Here is a 22,801-nt window from a genome sequence, read left to right on the forward strand (position 1 = left end):
GCACGTCTCTGATTAGTTAAGGGTAATAAGGAGGAAATTTGGCAGTTAAGATACAAATTTTATCTGGCATTAAATACCCAGTTTTAACTCTGAGCATCATCATGCAGATTACATACAATTTTATATCTTATTTTTCACATCTGAAATTGTTTTGGCTCTGTGCAGCACAGCGGAACATGTGTTCAGTTCTTACGCAGTGAAGCATTTGTCGGAATTTTGTTCGGCCTCATTGACTTTTTGGCAACACATCCTCTGAATGGGATCGGACACTGACCCTGCTCCTCATTTACAAGCTGTCAGAGACCTGTGAATATGCCAGTATGGGCTAAAGATGACAATGATTATCAAGTGTTCTATCAATTGCCAGCATTGTGCTGAGAATCTGCTGCTATCAGAGCATAAATGCTCCACTACACACTTGAATGAGAGCTTTGTGCCTGGGCCATCAAATTAAGCTCAACCACTCACGCGGTTGGGGTGAGTGCATTTTGGAAGCTTGACACTCTGGGAGCTCTGTAGTAAAATCATAAAATTTCACTTCTCGCCAGCTTTCGTCTACTTTATAATTTAAAGTTCTTCACTCGTTCAACAGCCTGTTGCTGAGATAGCAAAAAAAAAAAAAAAACCTAGCTAATACATAGGTTTGTTACATAGAAAGTAATGTATTTGGAGTACTTGGAATAATGCAAGACTAATAAAGAATATTTCACATAAATGTTCACCAAAGTGATGTTAACTTGACTTCTCCATCAATGACACCAACAACAAGGGGTGTTAGCCACAGGCGATCATTGCTAGTGATCTAGCCAAGGAATATGATGGAAAAATGTAGTGGAAGGACGAAATGTATGCACAAGCTACAGGAATACGCCCAGCCTTGACAGGACTGTGAAACAAAGTTGATAAAAATTTTGTAGAGCTTCACAACAATGGCTGCAACTTTCCCATTTTTTTATTAGCTGGTCATGAAGCAAAGACAACAAGGTTTCATTAGCATTCAATTATTTATGCAATAGTTGCCTACATCAAATGCTGAATTTATGTAATATACAGTACCAAGACTGATATTTCACTGTATTCAAAATATTTTTTTAAAATCAGAATTGCTTCATTGCTCAAGACTGTTTGAACAAAAAATGTGACTTTGGTTTTCTGCTGGTCTGATGTAATACTAGAATTTCTTTAAAATTAGCAGAAAAAAATGCTTGAATTACATAACATTACCAATTTGATATGCAGATTCATATGTAATGTATATATATATATATCAGTTTCACTAAAAGTTTAAAAGACCTATAGCCTCTTTTGCTTATTTTAAAGAAGTATGCGTTTTTAGCTTTCACAAACGTCAGTGAATCTAATATGCTATAAAAAAGAGGTCTAATGGAAATTTATTTTGCTGGAACAAATTTATGATAGATGTACCAGATTAAAACAGGATCAGATTTAATTTTATGGCTCATTAGATGTCCTTGGACATATTAATCACCTCTATAATGGCGTTTTGTAAACAGTTTCAGTCTAGTACCCTCATGTTTCATCTGTTGTAGTTGTCATGTTTCATATTTGATAACATTGCTTCAAGCCAATTAGATCCAACAGATGTAAAGAAATGACTGGATAAATTCAATTTATGTGCTGCACAAACTAAGGTGAGTATAAACCTGTTGAAGACATAATCAACAACTGAAAGCAACCCGTTAAATAATCTACACACCCTCCATTTCTAACCATGGTCTCAGCTCTGTTGCTCAACAGCTCCAAAAATAGACTTTTCCTGCATTGCACCATCGCCATGTCACTGTTGCTGCCAAAGCGCTTGACTGGCTCCCTCTGGACAGTCTGACTAGTCTGAACCTTAATCACAGGACTGGATGAACCCAGTACATATTGGGTGTGATTAGATGTTCCCCTGAGAATTTATATGACCCAATGATGACCTGCAGTGATTAATTGATAATCATTGGCTCAAGGGACAAGAGGAGTCTGTGGGTTGCAATGACCGTTACGTTTTTGCTCTCAGTTGTCAGTTTTTAAATTAAGGTTTTGTTATTTGTCATTAAGAGCTGGAGCAATAAAATGTAAATGCAAAAGATTACCTTGGGATTTGCCAAATTGTCCATTTTACAAGCGTTGGCATATAACTGATGCATTAATTAACAGGCATTATTTATTTATTTGTTTATTATACTACACAGAAAGCACATCAAATATTTTATTTCTTTTGACTCAAGAAACACTTATTTAACTTACACAGAAAAATGTCTGGAGCAGTTTAATCAGCTATTATTAACTTATAACGATTTATGCACTTAATCAATGTGTTTCACTGGAGGGCCAAGTAGCACTGAAACTTTCAGCATTTGTGGATTCATTCTTCCCAGTGGCACAATTGCTTATTTTCACTCTCAGACAAAAAAACAATAATAATAAAAAATTCCAAATCTTCATAACCTATAGTTCCAAACTGGTGAATAAAAATGTTAAATGGGCCACCAACTAAATACACCCTTACATTAAAAATCCTAAGACATATGGTTATTTAAAATAATAGACACTATTTAATAGATACATAAATTTCCTAATACAGCAGTTATGTAATGCAGCTCCTTCATGTCTATTTTCTCTTCAAGTACTTGAGCTACACCTTTTGAGCACTGAGCTCTGGATGCAGAAAAAAGGTCAATATGCAACTTCACTGAGTAAAAATTGATTTTTTATTAGTTGTATGTTTATGGAGAACTAGTAAGCAACCTCCATCACTCTGCTCTTAGGACCCTGATAAATATCTAACATCTAACACAAAACTGTGCCTCCCTCATAGGAGAATAATTCAAACACAAAGAAATGTTTGAGGCCTTAATCTTGAGAGCATATTAAAAGCTAGACAGATTTCTTTCATACAAATGGGGATACCTATTTTGTGTTTTAAAAAGAGCAAGGGTAAATTGGTCTCATGGACATTTGTTTCGTCTTTCTATAAACAGGTTTACGATGCATCCAAACACCACTCAATAATTTTCTGAAACATTAAGAGTTTGTTTTGTACATCGCATGTTGATTGGGATTGAGGATGTGAAATTTTGTAAGTAAAAATAATGTTATGCAGTAGAAATAACAAAAGTAATTGTTGACTAATTTCCTGCCATGTACACAACATGGGACGTTTCTGTCATGCAAATTTCAGTCTGGATGACAGTAACAGCAGTTACTGTAGCTGAAACCAAATAAACAAATCAAACAAAGAGATAAGAGACTAAATATTATGGTTCTGAGTGAAAGAAATACAAAAGTGACTTATCTGGTTGAAGAAATCATGTGAGTGACTACATCAAGTTTTCTTTATTTTTCTGAGGCTGCCCTAAATCTCATTAAGGGGTATGAATTATAAAGGAGAACCAGCATGTAGGAAAGAGCTCTGTGGGGGATTTGTCTGACATTAACCTGGTGAAGTAACTACATGTTATAGGAGAGATATACAGAGTGTCAAAAGATCTTCCCCTGAAAGCGACTCATTCACTCAGCAAACCGCAAGCTCATACAAACACTTCTTCAAATATTTAGATATTTGTCTCACATTTCAGTTTGGATGTGTCCATGAAACAAGCAAATGCACAAGCAAATACATACAAATAAGATATCAAACTGCTGGGACACGGATAATTATAAGATTGGAGGAGAGACACATTAAAAAAGGTTGAAAAAAAATGGAAAAAAAACAACTTTAAACTAATTTTAAAAAGAAATGTGCATAAAGTTTGAGATATGCCTTGATTATCTGCTTAATCTTTAACTGTGTGACTATTTTCAGATTTCCATTACATTTAATTCAGTATATTTCTCTCTTCATTTGTTCTCATACATATGGAAGCCCGTTTCCGCCACTCTGTTAAAAAAATTAAATAAAATTATCTCATTATAATGAGATAGTATCTCAAAATAATGAGATAGTATCTCATTATAATGAGATACTATCTCAAAATAATGAGATACTATCTCAAAATAATGAGAATAGTATCTCAAAATAATGAGATACTATCTCAATATAATGAGATAGTATCTCAAAATAATTAAATAGTATCTCAAAATAATGAGATAGTATTTCAAAATAATGAGATAGTATCTCATTATAATGAGATACTATCTCATTATAATGAGATAGTATCTCAAAATAATGAGATAGTATCTCAAAATAATGAGATAGTATCTCAATATAATGAGATAGTATCTCAATATAATGAGATAGTATCTCATTATAATGAGATAGTATCTCAAAATAATGAGATAGTATCTCAAAATAATGAGATAGTATCTCAATATAATGAGATAGTATCTCAAAATATTGAGATAGTATCTCAATATAATGAGATAGTATCTCAATATAATGAGATAGTATCTCAATATAATGAGATAGTATCTCAATATAATGAGATAGGAGACTGTGGAGGTTGAACCCCCTTTCGAATTGGTTCAGTCCACCTGGACCGATTTGACGGTACCATCGGTCGCGCCTGCCGCCTGGAATCACCTAGCTAAATGTAGCTATTTACAACGGTAAGAATTGTGGTTTTGTTAATTTAAATTAAGTCTGCAATATAAGCTAGCATAGTATAAAGTAATCAATTTGTTATACTGACGACGGTAGCTAATTTTGAAGATATCAAAATTAGCTACCGGTTTCTGTTTCTTCACTTCGTCAGTGCACAACTGACTTTTCGTTGATTGTAGTTAATATCTGAGGATTACGTGGTACGTTTATTTGCTGTAATGATACATGTTCAGTCTACCACAAAGTGTAATAACTGGTGAGTAGTTCCTAGATGCTGCATCACGCTCCCAAACCATTGCGACGCCAAAACGATACCTCTAGCCTATGTATTTTTTTAAGTTAAACTAAAATATGTCGTGGCATTTTATGTCACGTACTCTGTCAGAATCTCTCTCTTTTATTAAATTTAAATACTTTATGTACCTGGTCCCCAAGCAAATAATAAAATAATAAATAATTGTTTTGTCTGTTTGCAAATCAATTTCTTTGATTAATCAGTAAGTTCAAGTAACAAACAAAACATTATGTGCTTGGTTTTGTACAGTGCAGGTTGTTTCAGAAAGAGAAGAGTGGATGGTGTGCACCAGCTGGATTTTCACAAGCCTTAACTCATCACACAAGCGGTATAAGTGACTTCTCTGCTATAGTGTGTTTCTCCAGTTCTCCATTGAAAGACCTTTATGCTCCTCAGACAGCTTCATTTTATTTTCTTTCCTTTTCTACTGCTAAAGACATTGTCAGTATGGAACGGTACAGTTCTTTGTTATTACCAATAAATATTTTCTTATCTTTTCTGTGAATTTAAAGAGGTTTCTCAAGATGTGTCCATTTAAACCACTGTATATGCATAAATTTGTGTAATTACACAAATAAAATAACTGTGGTAATAGTTATTATAAAACAAAAGTTTAAAAAGATGCATTCCATTTTCTGTTCACCCTTGTTCCTATTGGGGTTGGGAGTTGCTGCTGCCTCTCCAGCTTCGTTCCAGGCGAGAGGTGGGGTCACCTGGACAGGTTGCCAGTCTGTCACAGGGCAACATAGAAACAAACAGGACAAACAACCATGCACACACACACTCACACCTAGGGAGAATTTGGAAAGACCAATTACCCTGACAGTCATGTTTTTGGACAGTGGGAGGAAGCTGGAGTACCCGGGGAGAACCCACCATGCACAGGGAGAACATGCAAACTCCGTGCAGAAAGACCCCGGGCAGGGAATCGAACCTATGACCTTCTTGCTGCAAGGCAACAGTGCTAGTAACTGCACCACTGTGCAGGCCCCCTAGTAAAAATCATTTCACAAAAAAATAAATAAATTGCGCTTAAAGGAATTATGAATGTCCCGGCCCGGGGTCTTTCTGCATGGAGCCTGCATGTTCTGTGCATGTGTGGGTTCTCTCCGGGTTCTCCAGCTTCCTCCCACAGTCCAAAAACATGACTGTCAGGGTAATTGGTCTTTCCAAATTCTCCCTAGGTGTGAGTGTGTGTGTGCATAATTGTTTGTCCTGTCTTTCTCTGTGTTGCCATGCGACAGACTGGCAACCTGTCCAGGGTGACCCCGCCTCTCGCCCAGAACGTAGCTAGAGATAGGCACCAGCACCTCCCAACCGCACTAGGGACAATGGTGTTAGAAAATGGATGGATAAATGGCATTATGAATTATAATTAATTTTTCAGGAAAATTATAATTTGTAGTATGACTTGCTTTACATTTTATTGGAAACATGATGGTCTTGTGTATCTTCACCTTCCAGTGTATGATCACAGAATGGATGACCTGAGTGATTTCCTGAGACAAAGAAATATTCCTGAGGAAACTATTGAGACCATGCTGAGAGAGAAGGTACAAGCTAAAAATAAATCAGTATTTCAAAAATTACAGTTTGTTTAAGGCATGTGTCTAGCAATGTTATATAATTGAATTCAAATAATTTGCATGCAATTCTAGTTCCATAAGTTTTAAAATAAATAATTTTTTATTCTTCTTGTTTAGATTGATAGCAGTGTCATCCAACTCATGACAGATGAAGAGCTAAAGAGTTATTTGCCATCATATGGAGACCGCATCGCCCTATTAGGATACTGTAAAAGGAAGGAAACTGGTCCCCCAAACAGTCACAAATCAAAACTGTTTGAGCGCCTGAAATCAAAGCTGGGTAAAAGGAAAACTGCTCATCAAGATGGTTGTGGTCTGGAAAAAGAAGAGCAATCTGAAACAAACGTTAAGAAGAATGCTCTGAAGTCAAAGAGAAAAATAGAAATAGGCTGGCTGCTTTATGATGAAGACCAACAGGCTTTTAAACAAGTAAGAGCAAGAAGAGGTGGTGGAACAAGGAAGGTTGATGTTTCAAAGGATGCTAAAAAAAAGTGAGTTAATCCAAATAGCTGTTGGCATTTTCTTTCCAAATGGAAGAATAGAGAAGGGTCCATAGCAGATTTTGAAATAGATCTGAAAGATTATCAGGAAGTGGCAGTTGATGACAAAATCACTGTTGGACAAATGTTTCATGTTACAAAAAACTGACTATTCTCAGGTTTTACCTGACCACCCATAAAAAGAAGGCTAACCAGTCAGTCAGTCAAGATGAAGTTTTGCCTTCACCATTTTTTCAGGATCAAGCCAGTTCTGTGAGTCAGCCCTCTTCTTCATCTGCTGTTAATGTTGCAATGACCAGCCAATCCACAATGTCCACAGAAGTAACTCCTGACTTTCTATTTATTGGAAACATAACAAATCATGACAATATAAACTTTTCACTTCAGTCTACAGAGCTTAGGGAGGAGGATTTGGATAGCAGTGGCATAGTGTTTCTAGGACCATTTTCTGACAGTGAGCCACAGATTTTGGACGATACTTTGCCAACTCCCCCCAATCCACATCATCTGCCAAAGCAGTGAAGGAGATACTGATAGTTCACAGAGGACAGGTACTTCCTGAGCTCATAGCACATTTCTGTGATGACAGACTTTTAGATAGAGACTTCGAAATCCAGCTAGTACTGCCAGATGGAACTCCTGAGATGGGATATGATGACGGAGGAGTCGTCAGAGACTGTCTTTCTGAATTCTGGAAAGAATTCTATGACCAATGTACTACAGGAAAAAACTTACAGAGTGCCTTTTCTGAGACATGATTATGGACAGAGCCAGTGGGAGAGTGTAGGCCGAATAATTGTTTTTGGATGGACAAGAGAGAAATATCTTCCTATGAAGATTGCACCTGTCATACTAGAGCAAGCAGCCTTTGGACAGGTAAAAAGTGATGTAGTGGAGAATTTCCTTAAGTGCATGCCTGAATCTGAGCGCTTTGTGTTTCAGTCATGGCAGTCAGACTTCAGCAGTGTTGACCAAGAGGAATTGATAGAGATTCTTGATAACTACAGTTGCAGACGAATGCCAACTGCCAGCAACGTAAATGAAATCCTCCAGGAGCTTGCACACAAAACACTTGTCCAAGAGCCTGCTTATGTTATTGAACAGTGGGCCAAAACACTCAGTAACACCGGGAACAGCTTCCAGGATCTTTCTTCAGTGTATGAAAACTTACAACCAAATGCAAGAAAAGTTTTGAAGTCCATTGTCTTTCCTCAGGAAATGAGTGGTCATCAGAAGGACATTCAAAAGTATGTTAGCACATATATCAGGAACGCAGATTTGCAGCATCTGTCCTTGTTTCTAAGGTTCTGCACAGGTTCAGACCTGTTCTTGGATAAGAAAATTCTTATTGATTTTACAAAGATTCAAGGGTTTCTCAGAAGACCTGTGGCTCACACATGTAGCTGTGTCCTCGAGCTGTCAATCTATTATGATAGCTATCCAGATTTCAGTGCTGAAATGAACAAGGTTTTGGACTCTAATGTATGGGTCATGGACATTATTTAAAGATTTAAAGTGATGGAGGAAGAGGAAAAAAAAGAGATTAAGGTGGCTATTTAAAGTAACAAGTTGCCTATCAAAATCTAAGTAGATGTTTTCCCCCAAAATTTCCTTATCAGAATTTAAGGTTTTACAGATAACAATTTACCAGGGTGATGTTACCATTCCCAAATTTCTACAGATGTTATAAAAAGGGATCACCTATTTGTGAGAGGTGAATGTTTGTTTGTGCAGCACAGCTGTTAGTTTGTTTAAGGGTAGATTGTCAAAACTCCATATATGCACAAGTTCTGCAAATTCAGATCTGTTAACTGTCAGTGGAATGTCAAAATAATGGATTTTTGTTGAAAGAATACAAAATAAAATATTTTGAATAAAGTGTAGGGTCTGTTATATTTTGCTGTTGCACTGTAAACATATTTATTGGCCATAATACTGAAAAACATATATACGGTACAGACCAAAAATTTGGACACAACCTGCAAGAAAGCTCATTTACTAACCTGACAGGTCACACCTGTGAGGTGAAAACCATTTCAGGTGATGACCTCTTGAAGCTTATCAAGAGGTCGTCTGTGATTACTGTGATTTGCATTAATCATATTTACCTTTTGCAGTAATCACAGCAAAAGGTTGCTACTTTTGAAGAAACTACAATATAAGGCACATTTTCAGTTGGTTTACACTTTTTTGGTTTAGTACACGTGTCAAACTCAAGGCCCGGGGGCCAAATCCGGCCCGCCGTAGCTTTTTATGTGGCCCTCCACAGACTACACTAAACACTAAGTGTGAATAAATATTATATTATCAATCCTATCAATGCAGTTTTTTATCTGTTTACTGCCAATTTATATCAACCAATCCCTCCAATTTCTTGAGTATTTAGTTGATGTATGATTATAGTCCATGATTTATACAGCGAGTAAATAAACAGTCACATTTATTATAAGTTCCTGAAGGGAAATCTTCAATAATATTATGTAATTTTAAGAATTCATTGACATATTAACCGTTTGTGAACAAGTTTTATCAACTCATTCTGGCACAACCAGCCCTTTAAGAGCCTTCATGATCTTGATTTGGCCCAAAACAAAAATGAGTTTGACACACCTGGTTTAGTCCATATTTCCACATGTGTTAATTCATAGTTTGATGCCTTCAGTGTGAATCTACAATGTCAATAGTCATGAAAATAAAGGAAACTCATTGAATGAAAAGGTGAGTCCAAACTTTTGGTCTGTACTGTATGTCAAGAGTAATGACAACATTTGTACTCTTATCGAATTAATACCAACTGCAAACAATCATGTTGGTAGGAAAATTGTCACAAATGGTTATCTGTTAGTAATAACATGATTAAAACATTGCCTTGTACATATAACACTTTCCCCGACTAAGTAAGGGTAAGAAAACAGAGAACCTGCAAATGCTGTCACTATTTAGTGCTGTTTTGAAGAAGAGGCTTGTATTTTTGCAATAATAAAGAAGATTTAATACATAGAAATTAGTAGATTGACCTTGACCTCAATGTTGAAGGAAACTAAAATGTATTAGTGTTTTTAAATAAACCATAGAAACAAATTGTAACTCATTCAAGCATTTAAGTTTTACAATCGCAATGTTTACACAGGACATACTGACATAATATCTGACTTGTTAACCTGGGCGATTTAGAGAAACTATTCCCTCAGCCCATCACTGATCATTTGGCGGAGTCTTACATAAAGATTAGTAATTTCATATACATCATCTGTCATTACCAGTCTGTGCTCTGTCATGAGTTCAGTGCATAAGTGAAATACATCGACATCACAGGGAAAGTCCTTGAAATGACATTCTTCTACACATATTTCCAGCTTTGTTAGATTAGCAGACTGTAAAAAGTTTGGAACCCCATACAGGTTGGGAACACCATGCATTAATGTGGGACGACCAGGAGGAGCCCGAGGATTATTTGTAGATCGTATTCGATGGTCATTCCATGTATGAACAACTTCATCCAGCTCCATCTGTATGATAAAAAAATTGAAAAAAATAAAATAAAATAGTTGTTAAAAAAATTCATGCTTCTGTATTATTTGTAACTTATTTCAGATTTGTGTGCTAAAAGTAAGAAGTAAATTTATAGTACCTGTATTGTTTGTAAGAAGCAAAACTGGATCAGTGATTTGTCCAGAAAACTGTCAACAAAATAGCCATCAGCTTTAAGCTGGTCGAAATGTTCCATCCAAAACTGGGTACATTCACTTCTTAAAGTGCACCACCATCGCTCTATCCTTTGATTTCCTGTACTCGGACCGAGAATAACAGAGTCAAAACCATTTTCATTCTCGGTGTTGTGCAGAAATCTTTGCATCGCTGCCACATAAGTGTTCTCTGTGCCATGATCCATTCGTATCTTTTGAGGAAATCCATTATACTCCATCACAGCGTCAATGAAATAGCCAGCAATAATGTGAGGATCACTATTAGTCTTATATGCTTCGAGCCAGATCATTTTCCTTGAAAAGCCATCTATGCATCCATTAATACATATCCCATAAGGCTTTAATTTATCGTACCCATCGATGTGCCAGACATAGTTTGGTCCCCGACTGACATATAAGCGTCGTCTCAAGCGATTTTGTGCACGCAGGTCAACCCGGTTGGGATCCAATAGGCGCATCAAAAGACGTACTGTTTCTCTGTCTGTGACTATGCCAGCCATCCAACATTTCTGGTGCATCCACCTGTAGCCGTGCTGTCTCCCAGATCCTTGTAGTTGATGCTCTATAAAAGAGGCCACTTCTGCAACATCTGTCTTATTTTTTCTACGCCAAAGGCGCTTCTTTTGCAGTCTTCTCTCCAGCGTCCGGAGACTTAATTTGACATTATGGGTTTCTTCCAAAACTCCCAAAATTTCAAGATTAGTAAAACCACTTCTGAAGTATTGCTCAATGATGTTATCAATATCCATTTCTTTCTATCAAGCTGAGCATATTTCAAACTATAGGGCCAACTAAAGTTATCTCATTATAATGAGATACTATCTCATTATAATGAGATACTATCTCATTATTTTGAGATACTATCTCATTATAATGAGATAGTATCTCATTATTTTGAGATGCTATCTCATTATAATGAGATACTATCTCATTATTTTGAGATAGTATCTCATTATAATGAGATAGTATCTCATTATTTTGAGATACGATCTCATTATAATGAGATAGTATCTCATTATTTTGAGATACTATCTCATTATAATGAGATACTATCTCATTATTTTGAGATAGTATCTCATTATAATGAGATACTATCTCATTATTTTGAGATACTATCTCATTATAATGAGATACTATGTCATTATTTTGAGATACTATCTCATTATAATGAGATACTATCTCATTATTTTGAGATACTATCTCATTATAATGAGATACTATCTCATTATTTTGAGATACAATCTCATTATAATGAGATACAATCTCATTATAATGAGATACTATCTCATTATTTTGAGATACAATCTCATTATAATGAGATACAATCTCATTATAATGAGATAGTATCTCATTATTTTGAGATACTATCTCATTATAATGAGATACTATCTCATTATTTTGAGATACTATCTCATTATAATGAGATAATTTTATTTAATTTTTTTAACAGAGTGGCGGAAACGGGCTTCCATACATACACAAGAAGTGCTCTAATTGAATAAAATTATCCAATGCATAAAACAAAAAAACGACCGCACAATCACATTCCTACAGTTTTCCAAACGTATGTAGAAAAGCAAAACCACAGCACAACAACCTCCATGAGTTCAGCTACTTGACAGGCAATCCTTTCTCTCACCAAGTAATGAGCAACGAATCCTTCAGCGTGTCAAATCCGGCCTTGAATAGATGCATCTATGTTTTCACACGCTGCATTCATTGTCTGGAGATTTGGCTGGGTAAAAGGGTTTGGGTTGTCCATCAAACACCACTAAGCTGAGAGAAAATGTTCAGCAAGAGGGAATGCACGACGAGATGCACACATTTGTAACACATGGTTTTACCATTTACCATGGTTTACTTTTAAGGCATAGATGAATTTCTTGTACAAAGTCCCAATGAGAATCCAAAAGCTTTGGAAGACACCTGGAAATATTTATGTTGCAAAATGATGAACACGCTGACATTTGTTTAATGAGTTGTTGCTGTTTATTTTGTGTCATGGTGGATGGGTGTTTAGTGTTTTTCTCATGAGGTTTTATGTTCAATCTTGTTCCACAGGTTTCTGCTATTCGTTGTTTTGTCTGTGGGTTTGAGTTCTTAGTGTCCCTGTGTCATGTTTTATTTCAATTAGATCATGGTATTGTTTCCGTTGGTCTCAACTAGTTCTCATGTCTGGTCTTGTACATATTCGTTATCCTCGTCTCCCTTGTCTCGGTTTTGTTTTAGCCTTGATTATCTGCATGCTTCAGTCCTATTATGTTGTAAAAAGTAGAATCAGTGATTCTTTAGTTTCATTTGTGGGTTTTTTATATCTGTTAGTTTGGTGAGCCCTCATGTCAAGTGTTAAAAGCCTGATGTAAGTTTAAGAACATTTTCATCATGTCTTGCCTAAGTTGTCGTTTGCATAATGGCTTTTCCTTGCCTTCACCGTCACCATCATGTATTATTCTTGAGGTATGAGGAACCTTAAGAATAATACAAGACTCTTGTTGTATGAATAGTTTTATTATGCCCTTATGAGGCCCGTTTCCAATTCCAAATGCAAAAGAGACGTACCCATCAACCACCTCATTACTTATGCCTGTTCCATCTGCTCCAACATAAATAGTGAATCAGCCAATCACATTGCAGCAATTTGAGGCTTTTAAGAGTTTCTATGTGGAATATACTATTTGCTGAAGTTCAAAATGAGAATCAGAATGAAACAAAGGTGAGGCATGGTTGTTGGTGCCAGAGGAGACATGTTGAGTGTTTCAGATTTTCACTTCTACACTGTCACCTCTTATCTATAAAGAGTGTGGACTGAAGAGACTATAGGATCTTGTGAGTGGATGTTGTGTCGATATAAATGCCTCGTCGATGTTGGAGTGTGGAGGAGAACTGGTGCACTGATCCATCCCTTTATGACCGCAGTGTGCCTGCGTTCTGCTGGCTAATTCCAGCAGGATAATGAACCATGTTACTGAGTTCAAATCATCCCATCCTGGTTTCTTCAGCCTAACAAGTTCACTGTACCCTAGAGGCTCAGCAGTATCAGATTTAAACCAACCAAGATACTTTAGGATCTAATGGAACAGGAGAATTGCATAATAAATATGCAGCAGACACATCTGGAGCAACTGTGCCATGCTATCATGTGAATATATACCTAACTTACTGATAAATGTTTCTAACAAGGACAAATAATTAAGTCAAAAAAGTCTGATGTTGAAACCATGATCTGTACTGCGTAAGAGGTGATAATATGGAGGTCCAGATGAGGCAAGGGGGGCACTGGTATAGAGCATGACAATGTGTGAAGAGAAGAGAATGTGTGAATTGTGTCAAGCCATGAAAGTGTTTCTAAGTTTTCCAAATGTGTGGATGATCATATGAGAAACAAGTTAACTCTTTTGGTAGATTTCATTATTTTCTGAGAAACTATCATTCATTTAATACTTTTTGTGAGTAGGAAGGATCAACACAGAACATTTTTGTCAAGAAGAAAAAAAAGGATTCGTGGGTAAATCTGGTTTCAGTTTAATAACCAGAACAATAGTGCATGAATAAAACGCCTGCCAAAGTGATGAATCACTGTGAAGTAAACTGTAAAATTGACTTCCGCAATCAGAAGTAGGCTTATAATTACAGTGTTCTAGACTATGTATATTCACTTCAAGTGTCATTTATTCAACAATAATTAATTCATAACTTTTTCAGACATACAAATACTAAAATATTTATTTAACACTAAAGCTGTGTGCCAGCACAAAATTTTATCCTCAAAGAGTCAAATTTAAAGAAAATACTTTGATTTTTAAAATAGCATTAATACAAACAATCCTAATTCTATGTGTGATATGTCAGAGGACATTGTACACCTGAGTGAATCTGATAGACATTGCCAAGGATTAGACAGCTGTGACCATGACTCCGTTGTCTGCTGCAACGGGCCTTGTGACATTTAAAAGTCAAACTTTCAGCTAAATCTCACCATCACCACAGGAAACCTGTCAGCACAGCAGAACCCCCAGGCAGGAGGGGACTGCTGTGAGCCCAAGACATCACATGGAACATTTTTACTGCGGGTTGAAGAATGAAGGAGCATTTAATTGAGTCAGTTCCCCTAAATATTTTAAAGAGTCAGTGTTGCAACTATAGAGTTTTAAGATGTGTTAAGAGCCTTAAAAAGTCTGAGGGTGGGTGAGAGGCTCTGTGTGTGTGTGAGGTTCATTATATGCATGTGAAATCTGGGGGAGGTTGGGGGCAATTAAGGTCGGTGGAATGAACTTCTGACATCATGCTAGACTGGAAAAAGAAAGCAGTTCTCACAAACAGTCTGCTCTGAAATCAAAAATATTTTGGTGGAGATTTTTCAAGTGAGCCGACTACTGAAGTGAAGAATAGTTCACACTCAAACATAAACAGATGTTGAGCACAGGAGGAAGGAGAGTCGTTTGAGATGACTACGTCTACGCCTTCCGGTTTAGCGTTTGCACAACTGTGGTTAAAAACATCCGAGTCGTACTGGGTATGTAGTCCACAGCAGGCTTGCATGTGCGCACATGCGCTCATTTCTTGTTATGCACCTGTGCGTTTCACATGATAAGACGAAAAAACAGGATGGGATCATGAATCCAGCACTAAATCTAAAATTGTATATCTACCACACTGTCTTTGTTGAAAAATAAATTACCAGAAAACTCAAACAGAAGAGTAAACTAACTACATATGAGGCTACTGTGATTTATATGTGTAAAAGCACATATTTTTAATCAAGAAATAATTTGTTTAAATGATTTTTATTGTTTTTAAGTTTTTGTTTTTAGCAAACCCTACAACTGTTTTCCACCAAACTAGTAGTCTGAGTGTTGTGACCAACATCACCATGTAGAAACGGTAACTCATTACGGATATAGTAATAATGCATGTGAATTAGCACATGCATTGGCAGTTACAGCAAACAATAGTTCAGTTTCACTTCATCCAGCCTGATAGGTATGGATGATGTTAATATCTAGATGAATCTTTTTTGATCAAGTGTAGCTACTCAAAGAGTAGCTACACTTAAAAGTCAATTAATAGCCAGGGTAGCTACTCAAAGAGTAGCTACACTTGATAAGACCTGCATGAAAATATATTAACATATTTTTGTTCAATTATTCCCACCAGCAGATGTTGATGCTCCAAGGCACAATGGCTCCTATCGACCCTGATAAAACTGTCATTAGATGTCCAGCAGTTTCTGTCCCGGCATGTTTCACCAGGGGATGTCCACTGTATCAAGGGAGGCATGACTATTTACATGTCGTTTGTGTCAAAGGCTGCCTCAGATTTTTTTAACATTATAAAATATTTCACAGCAATAGAATCACAGCTCTGTGACATTAGCTGTACTACCTATAAGTGCACTTGAATGTGAAATCAGTGATCTAATAAGAAAAAAATGTAAAGAATCTCATGGTGAAAAGTTCCATCTAACATACTCTGTCACTTATTTAACCAGGAATGTGAAATAATTGGATTATTGATAGAGCATTTAAGCTTGATTATAGATTATGAAGTATATAAAGGGCAAAAAACAAAGGCAGCATTTCAAAAATACCGAATTTAGAAATGACAGGATTTTACGTGCCACAAAATACTAATTTCTTCAAATTTAGGAAGACAAGGTAATCAGTATCGACAGGTAATACATCTGTTAGAATCATCAGTAACTTCACTGTTTTGATTGCGTTTTTAAAATGTTTAAATTTTCAGCTTATTTTGAGTTAAGTAATTAAAAATAAAAATAATCTTTAAATGTTTTCCCTGTCAAAGTAATAGGTATGAACCTACCTACTGGAAATAACTCAAAGGTTTGACTCAGACTTTCATCAAAGGGGGAAAATTACAGTTGTCCTACTTCCAGTCTACCAATATTGTGAAACCAATGACTTCCACGTCTACGCCTGGAACTACAATTAGCAGCTATAATTGGAGGAATCACACTGAGGATACAATTTTCAGCCCCGCTGAGTGTGACTAACTCGGAAATAGTGATATAATTGACACCAAAAGTGACATCAAACACATGAAAACAACAGTATCAAATGTATGATGGAGAATTATGTCACCAAAATAAATATTTGTTGTAGGGTTTTTTAATCCAGACAACAGATGAAGATTTAAAAAGATTAAAAATAAACAAAATACAGGAAAAGTTCATTACAGGCAACATAGAAAAAAAAAATCAATATAAAAAAAAAAATTCCACTTGAAAAAAAAAACACAGAAAGAGGTTTGAAGGAGTGAAACATGAAAATATTAAAGATCTAATTCATTTCATAGCAGTCTAAATAAAGCACGCCTTTGAACTGAATGCCATCTAAAGTGGAAAAAAAATTACATCTTTTGTGCCATCCTGTTTGAGAATTCTCCATTCGTGATGTTCAGCAAAGACATTCATGCTGCAGAGAGCTACTGCCTGGAAAAAGGAGGAGCCATTCCAAAGATTGACATATTTCACCAAAATATTTATACTAGGATTTTACACATCATAGAAAAGCTGGAAGTCCTTGACGTTACAAGACAAAATGGCATCCAAGCAGTAGTATTTCCATGGATTATCCTCAACACACTTTGAAACACATTTAATTTACACAGAAATAATAATATTACTATTACAATGATACTATAATACTTTTACAAATAATTAATTAATTGTGACTGTGAATCCCATCAGTTCAATTTGCCACAAAATGTCACTTCTGCATACTTACCAACATTTAGATCATTGACGGATCTGATATTATAATTCTATGCCTTTGTTGCTCAACTGTTACTGAGTAACATTAATAATTATACATCTACTGCCTCAGCAACACATCTCCCACCTGGCAGGGAGTACAGAAGCGTCTCTGAACTCGTAACCCATGGGTGGATGCTGGGGTGTTGGAGGAGCAGAAGCAGGACAGAGCATGGTAATTCATTACCACTGCATACTGAAGCAGTGGTAATGCTTCAGTATGCAGTGGTAACCTCACTGCATACTATACTCCATATATGCGGCCATATATAGACTCTCCAGAATCTATCTTTGAGAGTTTGTTTGATGTAATATAAAAAAATATTCAAACGTGAAATAGGAATTGAGCTGGAGTTAATCGTCATTTGTCAAAGGGAAAAGTATAATAAAGGTTCTCTATCTGTGTTATATAATTTTTTTAGAGGCAACATAGAAATTAAGATTTAAATAAATTACCTATACATGTCATAAAATTATAGAAAAGTAAATTTACATTGAGTTCAAATATATATAATATGAAACCTTCACATTTTTAAAGCATGAAAACATTTTTTTAGAGTGTACTGCAACATATGCTGGTGAAATGATAATATGCATTGGCGGGACTGTGCATTATCTGTTCATATGACATTGTAAGTGTAAATTAGTCTATTGCATTAGAGACATCACTGGCCTACTGATGCAAACTAATGGGCTCGCTTTTCAAAACCCTAAAATTGTCTAGCTTTTCCAAATCATTCTGCAAATATATTTTAAGACAATACCAAATAATATTCTGTACTGAAAACAGATAACTAAAATACCAGACAAGGTTTGTGTATGGGATATTTTCCAACAGATAGACACCAATGTTTTTAGGGTAGTTTAAGCATTTTTATGTCAGTCACTGTTCCAAATTTTCTCTCAGAAAAGCACACATCTCTGCAAAGTGAGAGCAGCAGAGATGGGCAAATAAACAACAAACCTTTAACACCAAGATCATTTAAATGTCAGGTTATAGGCATTATTAAAAGTGTCAGCAGTAATAATGGACACATGCACCTCTTCCAAATGCAAATCTGTCATTACTGTAACAGAGTCATGTCACCTACAGTATAGAGAAAAGATAGCTTGTTGCAGACGTCAGTCAACTGTTGTAAATAAGAGAAAGTTTGCTTGAGCCATTGTGAAACAGACAGCTCAGCCTGTGAAAATAATGGCCTCTAGTCATTCAGTTGTGAGTTTGTGGTGATATGGCTACAGCTTTGGTATACCTATACATACTGCTCAATGAATAAAAAGAACTGCACATAAGAAGGAGACTTTAGGCAGCTGCTGTTTAATAAATTTACTCAAACTATGCAAAATAGACGTATTTCACGGTTAAAATTAAGTGTTCAGAAGATCTTTAGGTACATCTCAAAATATTCGAGCATGGTCAAAAAATACTGTACTTTTTGGAAGTAATTTCTTAAACTGAGACACAATATAGAAATTCATTATATATGGAGCAAAATATATAATAAGACTTTATTTTTAGTGACTTTGAATGATTAGAGATTATAGAATTACACACTAAAATAACTATCCTTCAATAATAATTTATTGAGATGACCCAGCGATGACATTATAAATAAATGTTTTTTCTACAACTTCGAAATCTTGTAGGTTTTTTTTTTGTCTGATATATTCGTCATAAAAACAGGCAACAGAGTAGCTGCAAAGTGTAGAACTGAGCTGTTTTAAAGTGACTGGTGTGGAGGGAGTACTAATAAGCCTCTATAACTATGCGGCAGCTATATCACTGGGAGGAAGGTATACTGCAGAGAAGGAGTGGGTGGGGATCAATGCATTGAGAGGGCACAATTATACAGAAAGAAGGTACAGATAGAACAGAACATAAAACGTCAGAATAAAAAAGTGAAAATGTTCGACTAGAGAGAGCTGGAGCCTGCTGGCCTGCTGGAACATCACGCTGAGCTCTGCATCGGCACAAATAATCCCTTAAATCCCACTCAAACACCACGGCTCCAAAAATATCTATACTCTCTCCAGTTACAGCATGCATACACACACACACACACACACAAAAACAAGTCGTGAGAGACGAAGACAGAAAGATGGGAGAGTGAGAGAGGGGCCAGTGGTGAGAGAATAGCATAGTTGCATAACGGCAGCAGCATGGGAGATACCAAAGGGGAGCTCTGGGGCCTTTGCAAGTTGCAGAATGACGCATTGCTGTCACACACTCTTACACACACGTGCGCACACATGCCACCCTCATTGCAGTCACACAGTGACACTGATGTACTTTATACGAAAGAGGCCACTCCCACACTTTTGTCAGTTAAAACTCCAAAAACACAGGATTGACAAATTACCTTTTCACTACAACACTGTTGGAAGCAGAAGAGAAGACATACAACAGCTTTTGTCAATATGGCTCATGAACTCTGCTGGGATCAGAAGCGATAGCAATCATGGGCAACTAAGCTAATAAGCAGTTTTAGATGCTTTTTGTTTGTTTGGTTTTTTCATGTAGACTACTACAATGATGTTATAATCCCTCTCCCCATTTTCTCCACAAGGGTTTTGCTTCCCCATGCAGCTTATTGCTAAATGTTTATTAGTGGATTTTTAAACTTTGCAGCAATGAAAGGTTGAAGGTAAATATCTGACAAAAACTCCAACTTTGTCATGCATGTACAATTATGCAGTTGTTGAAGAACAATAAGGTGAAATGCTGCAAGCGCCAAAATGAGAGGTGCTGCAATGGCCTGCCTGAAACAAGAGAGAAAAAAACAAAAACAAAAAAGAGTAGTGGCAAGTAAAACTCTTTCAGCACCATCAATCTTTGTCTTTCTGTCAACCGGCCTTTATACGTAAAACATGCCCGTCTAGCAATCAATCTCCTTTAGTAGCTATTTTCACATCCAGGCATGACTGCGAGCATACAAACCTGCACGCAGAACACAACAACCTCGAGCTGAGGCGAGGCGGGATCGATTGATGAGCTATGAGGAAGGCAACGGGCATTCTTCCCATCTAGGAATGTGGAAATGGGCAACTGTAACGTGCTCCACTACAGCACAGGAAATCAATATCCTGCAAGTTAATGAGATAGACCCCCCACCCTAGGCATCTGATTAGATAAACAGATTAGCAGTGAAACACAACATTGCCATTAGGTGAAAGCAGCACAGGCACATGCTGCTTATGATGGGGCTATTATAAAGACACGCAACCTTATGGTTTGTGATTAACTTAAGATAAATTAATAAGATTTCTCTATGTGTATTTAGACTGGCTAAATATTACAGAAGAAACGCCAACATGCACTAATACCAAAGAAAAGGAATGGCGATGATGATTTATAGTAAATTACTTAATTGATTTCCGCAATCCACAGACGCATAATCTCACTAATAGGCACATCTGAAAAGACAGTAATGATGCTGGGAATTTCAGTGAATATACAGTTAGTATTCCTATACCTCAAACCATTGATCTCAATATAATCAATTTAAACCAACATATAGCAATGAACAATTGCTCTAAAAGGTGTAGCATGCATGTTTTTTGAGAGACCTAATTTAAAGGAGCAGACAAAGAACTTCAATGAACAAGCAGCATAAAAACTACAGAACACACTATGCAGATTATGAATAAAGTTCTGGGAACGCTTAAAGAATGCTTCGGTAATAAACATTTATAAAGCTTTGAACACCACACAGAGAACTGCTTAAGCATTTTACTGACAACTTAAAGAGTATGGCCCAACTACAAAATATTATTGCTAAACCACCTCAATGGACAGATGAGGCAACAAGAGCATCAGTGAGAGAAATAACTAAGCAGTCCATGGCAAGTCTGGACAAGCTACAGAGATCCACATCTCAAGTGGGAAAATTTGTCTCTATGCACTCTACAAGTTTGTTTTTTGTGACAGAGTGTTAGAAGACATTATTCAAAGAACGTCATAAGAATTTGTGTTGCATTGAGAGGAAGCTCATATATTAAGGTCATCTGGTTTGCAGTTGCAGCTAATTGCTGCAAGCTAGTCTGAAGGAGCAGAGTGGGTGAGTCGTAGGGCAGGGAGGGATGTTCTGTGAGGCAGAAACTTCATAAATCATGAGACTCAACATTACCTTTGGGGAGATTCATCATATTTTCTGATACAATCACAGCTGATTTGTCACTTACCTAGAAAAAGACAAGAAATGGAGAGATACAGAAAGACAAGGGGTGAGGGGAGACAAAACAAAGTGAGTTGTAATTTTAATAAAAGAAAATAATTAGAAACACTATTCCAATCATGCTTTCTCTTAAGACTGCCTCTTTAGCAAAATGCATGCATAAACACTTGAAATAGTTTATTTGGCTAGGGATGGTTATCAATACCCTGCAGTGGTAAGAAAAGCACCCCCTCTATATCTCCTTGGTGCATCTCAATGCAAGCCTATTGATCCATGCCAAGTCTCAAATATTCAGCTCAACTTCACACTCCAACACACTGTGTGCTCTCTTTCTTATCTGTTGACATAGGCCTAGAACCTCCTCCCTAAGGAAAAAACATGTCTGCAAATTTATGACAATCTCTCAAAGAGCATCTGAAACTGGAACGATATGGAGAGGGATGCGGCAAAGCTGACAGTCAGAGAGACTGTCTTTATGCTCTGACAACAAGGCCAGAGCATAAAGAACAGTTTTGGAGTGCTGCAGTGGCTCAGTAAACACGGCTAGAAGGAGAGCAGTGCTTTTTTCTGTTTGCCTTGACTTTTTGGATAGAAATGCATGTACTTTTCAGCTTCACTGGACACCAATTAGAGAAATTAGAGACAATTTTAATCAAAAATAATTGTAACTATTTTCAAGACACAAAATTATTGAGTACTGTATCTTTCATTGTAAGATATCGAATGAAGCAATACATATGTTTTGGTGTGATTTTGTCAGTGAAATTATTTCTTCCATCAAATGTCAGGAGCTAAAACAGCCCTTTGGATCAGAGTAGATCCTGTCACATCACTGGACCCCATTGAGCACCAGAAAGATTTGTCTCAGAAATAAGTGTAATTCCTATATCCATCCAGATAACCGGGACTTCTTGGACCAATGGAGGGGTTGTAGTCCACAAAACTTTATCACTATGGTTATTAAGTCTTTAATGTTACAGAAACACTGAATTAAAAAAATATATAGTCAGATATGAAGAGGGAAGATAAAAATTTTACATTTCGCACTTGTTGCACTATTTTACATTAATTGTCTCCATATTACCTTATTTATGAATCTGACATGATAAATAATTTAAATTAAGCATTTTTTTGCATTATATAATAATGATTAATATTCTGATTTCATCCAGAAGAACATCTGATCTATCATCATACAGTAAAAATCAATACCATTACAA

The 22,801-nt window shown here is 36.4% G+C and overlaps 2 protein-coding genes across 4 annotated transcripts in view; both read right to left on the reverse strand.

The window, feature by feature from the left end:
• Nucleotides 1-22,801, reverse strand: part of pde4d (phosphodiesterase 4D, cAMP-specific) — a 190,699-nt gene that overhangs the window by 57,000 nt on the left and 110,898 nt on the right. The gene's annotated exons all lie outside the window — the stretch shown is intronic.
• On the reverse strand, nucleotides 10,041-11,410 carry LOC129366087 (uncharacterized). Its single transcript, XM_055039692.1, has 2 exons — nucleotides 10,562-11,410; nucleotides 10,041-10,439 (listed from the first exon to the last, which is right to left on the reverse strand). The coding sequence occupies exons 1-2, from the start codon at nucleotides 11,384-11,386 to the stop codon at nucleotides 10,110-10,112; spliced, it is 1,155 nt and encodes a 384-aa protein (XP_054895667.1). The 5' UTR covers nucleotides 11,387-11,410; the 3' UTR covers nucleotides 10,041-10,109.

The sequence above is a fragment of the Poeciliopsis prolifica genome, unplaced genomic scaffold (assembly GCF_027474105.1).
Source record: "Poeciliopsis prolifica strain line A6 unplaced genomic scaffold, Auburn_PproV2 SCAFFOLD014, whole genome shotgun sequence".
NCBI lineage: Eukaryota > Metazoa > Chordata > Actinopteri > Cyprinodontiformes > Poeciliidae > Poeciliopsis > Poeciliopsis prolifica.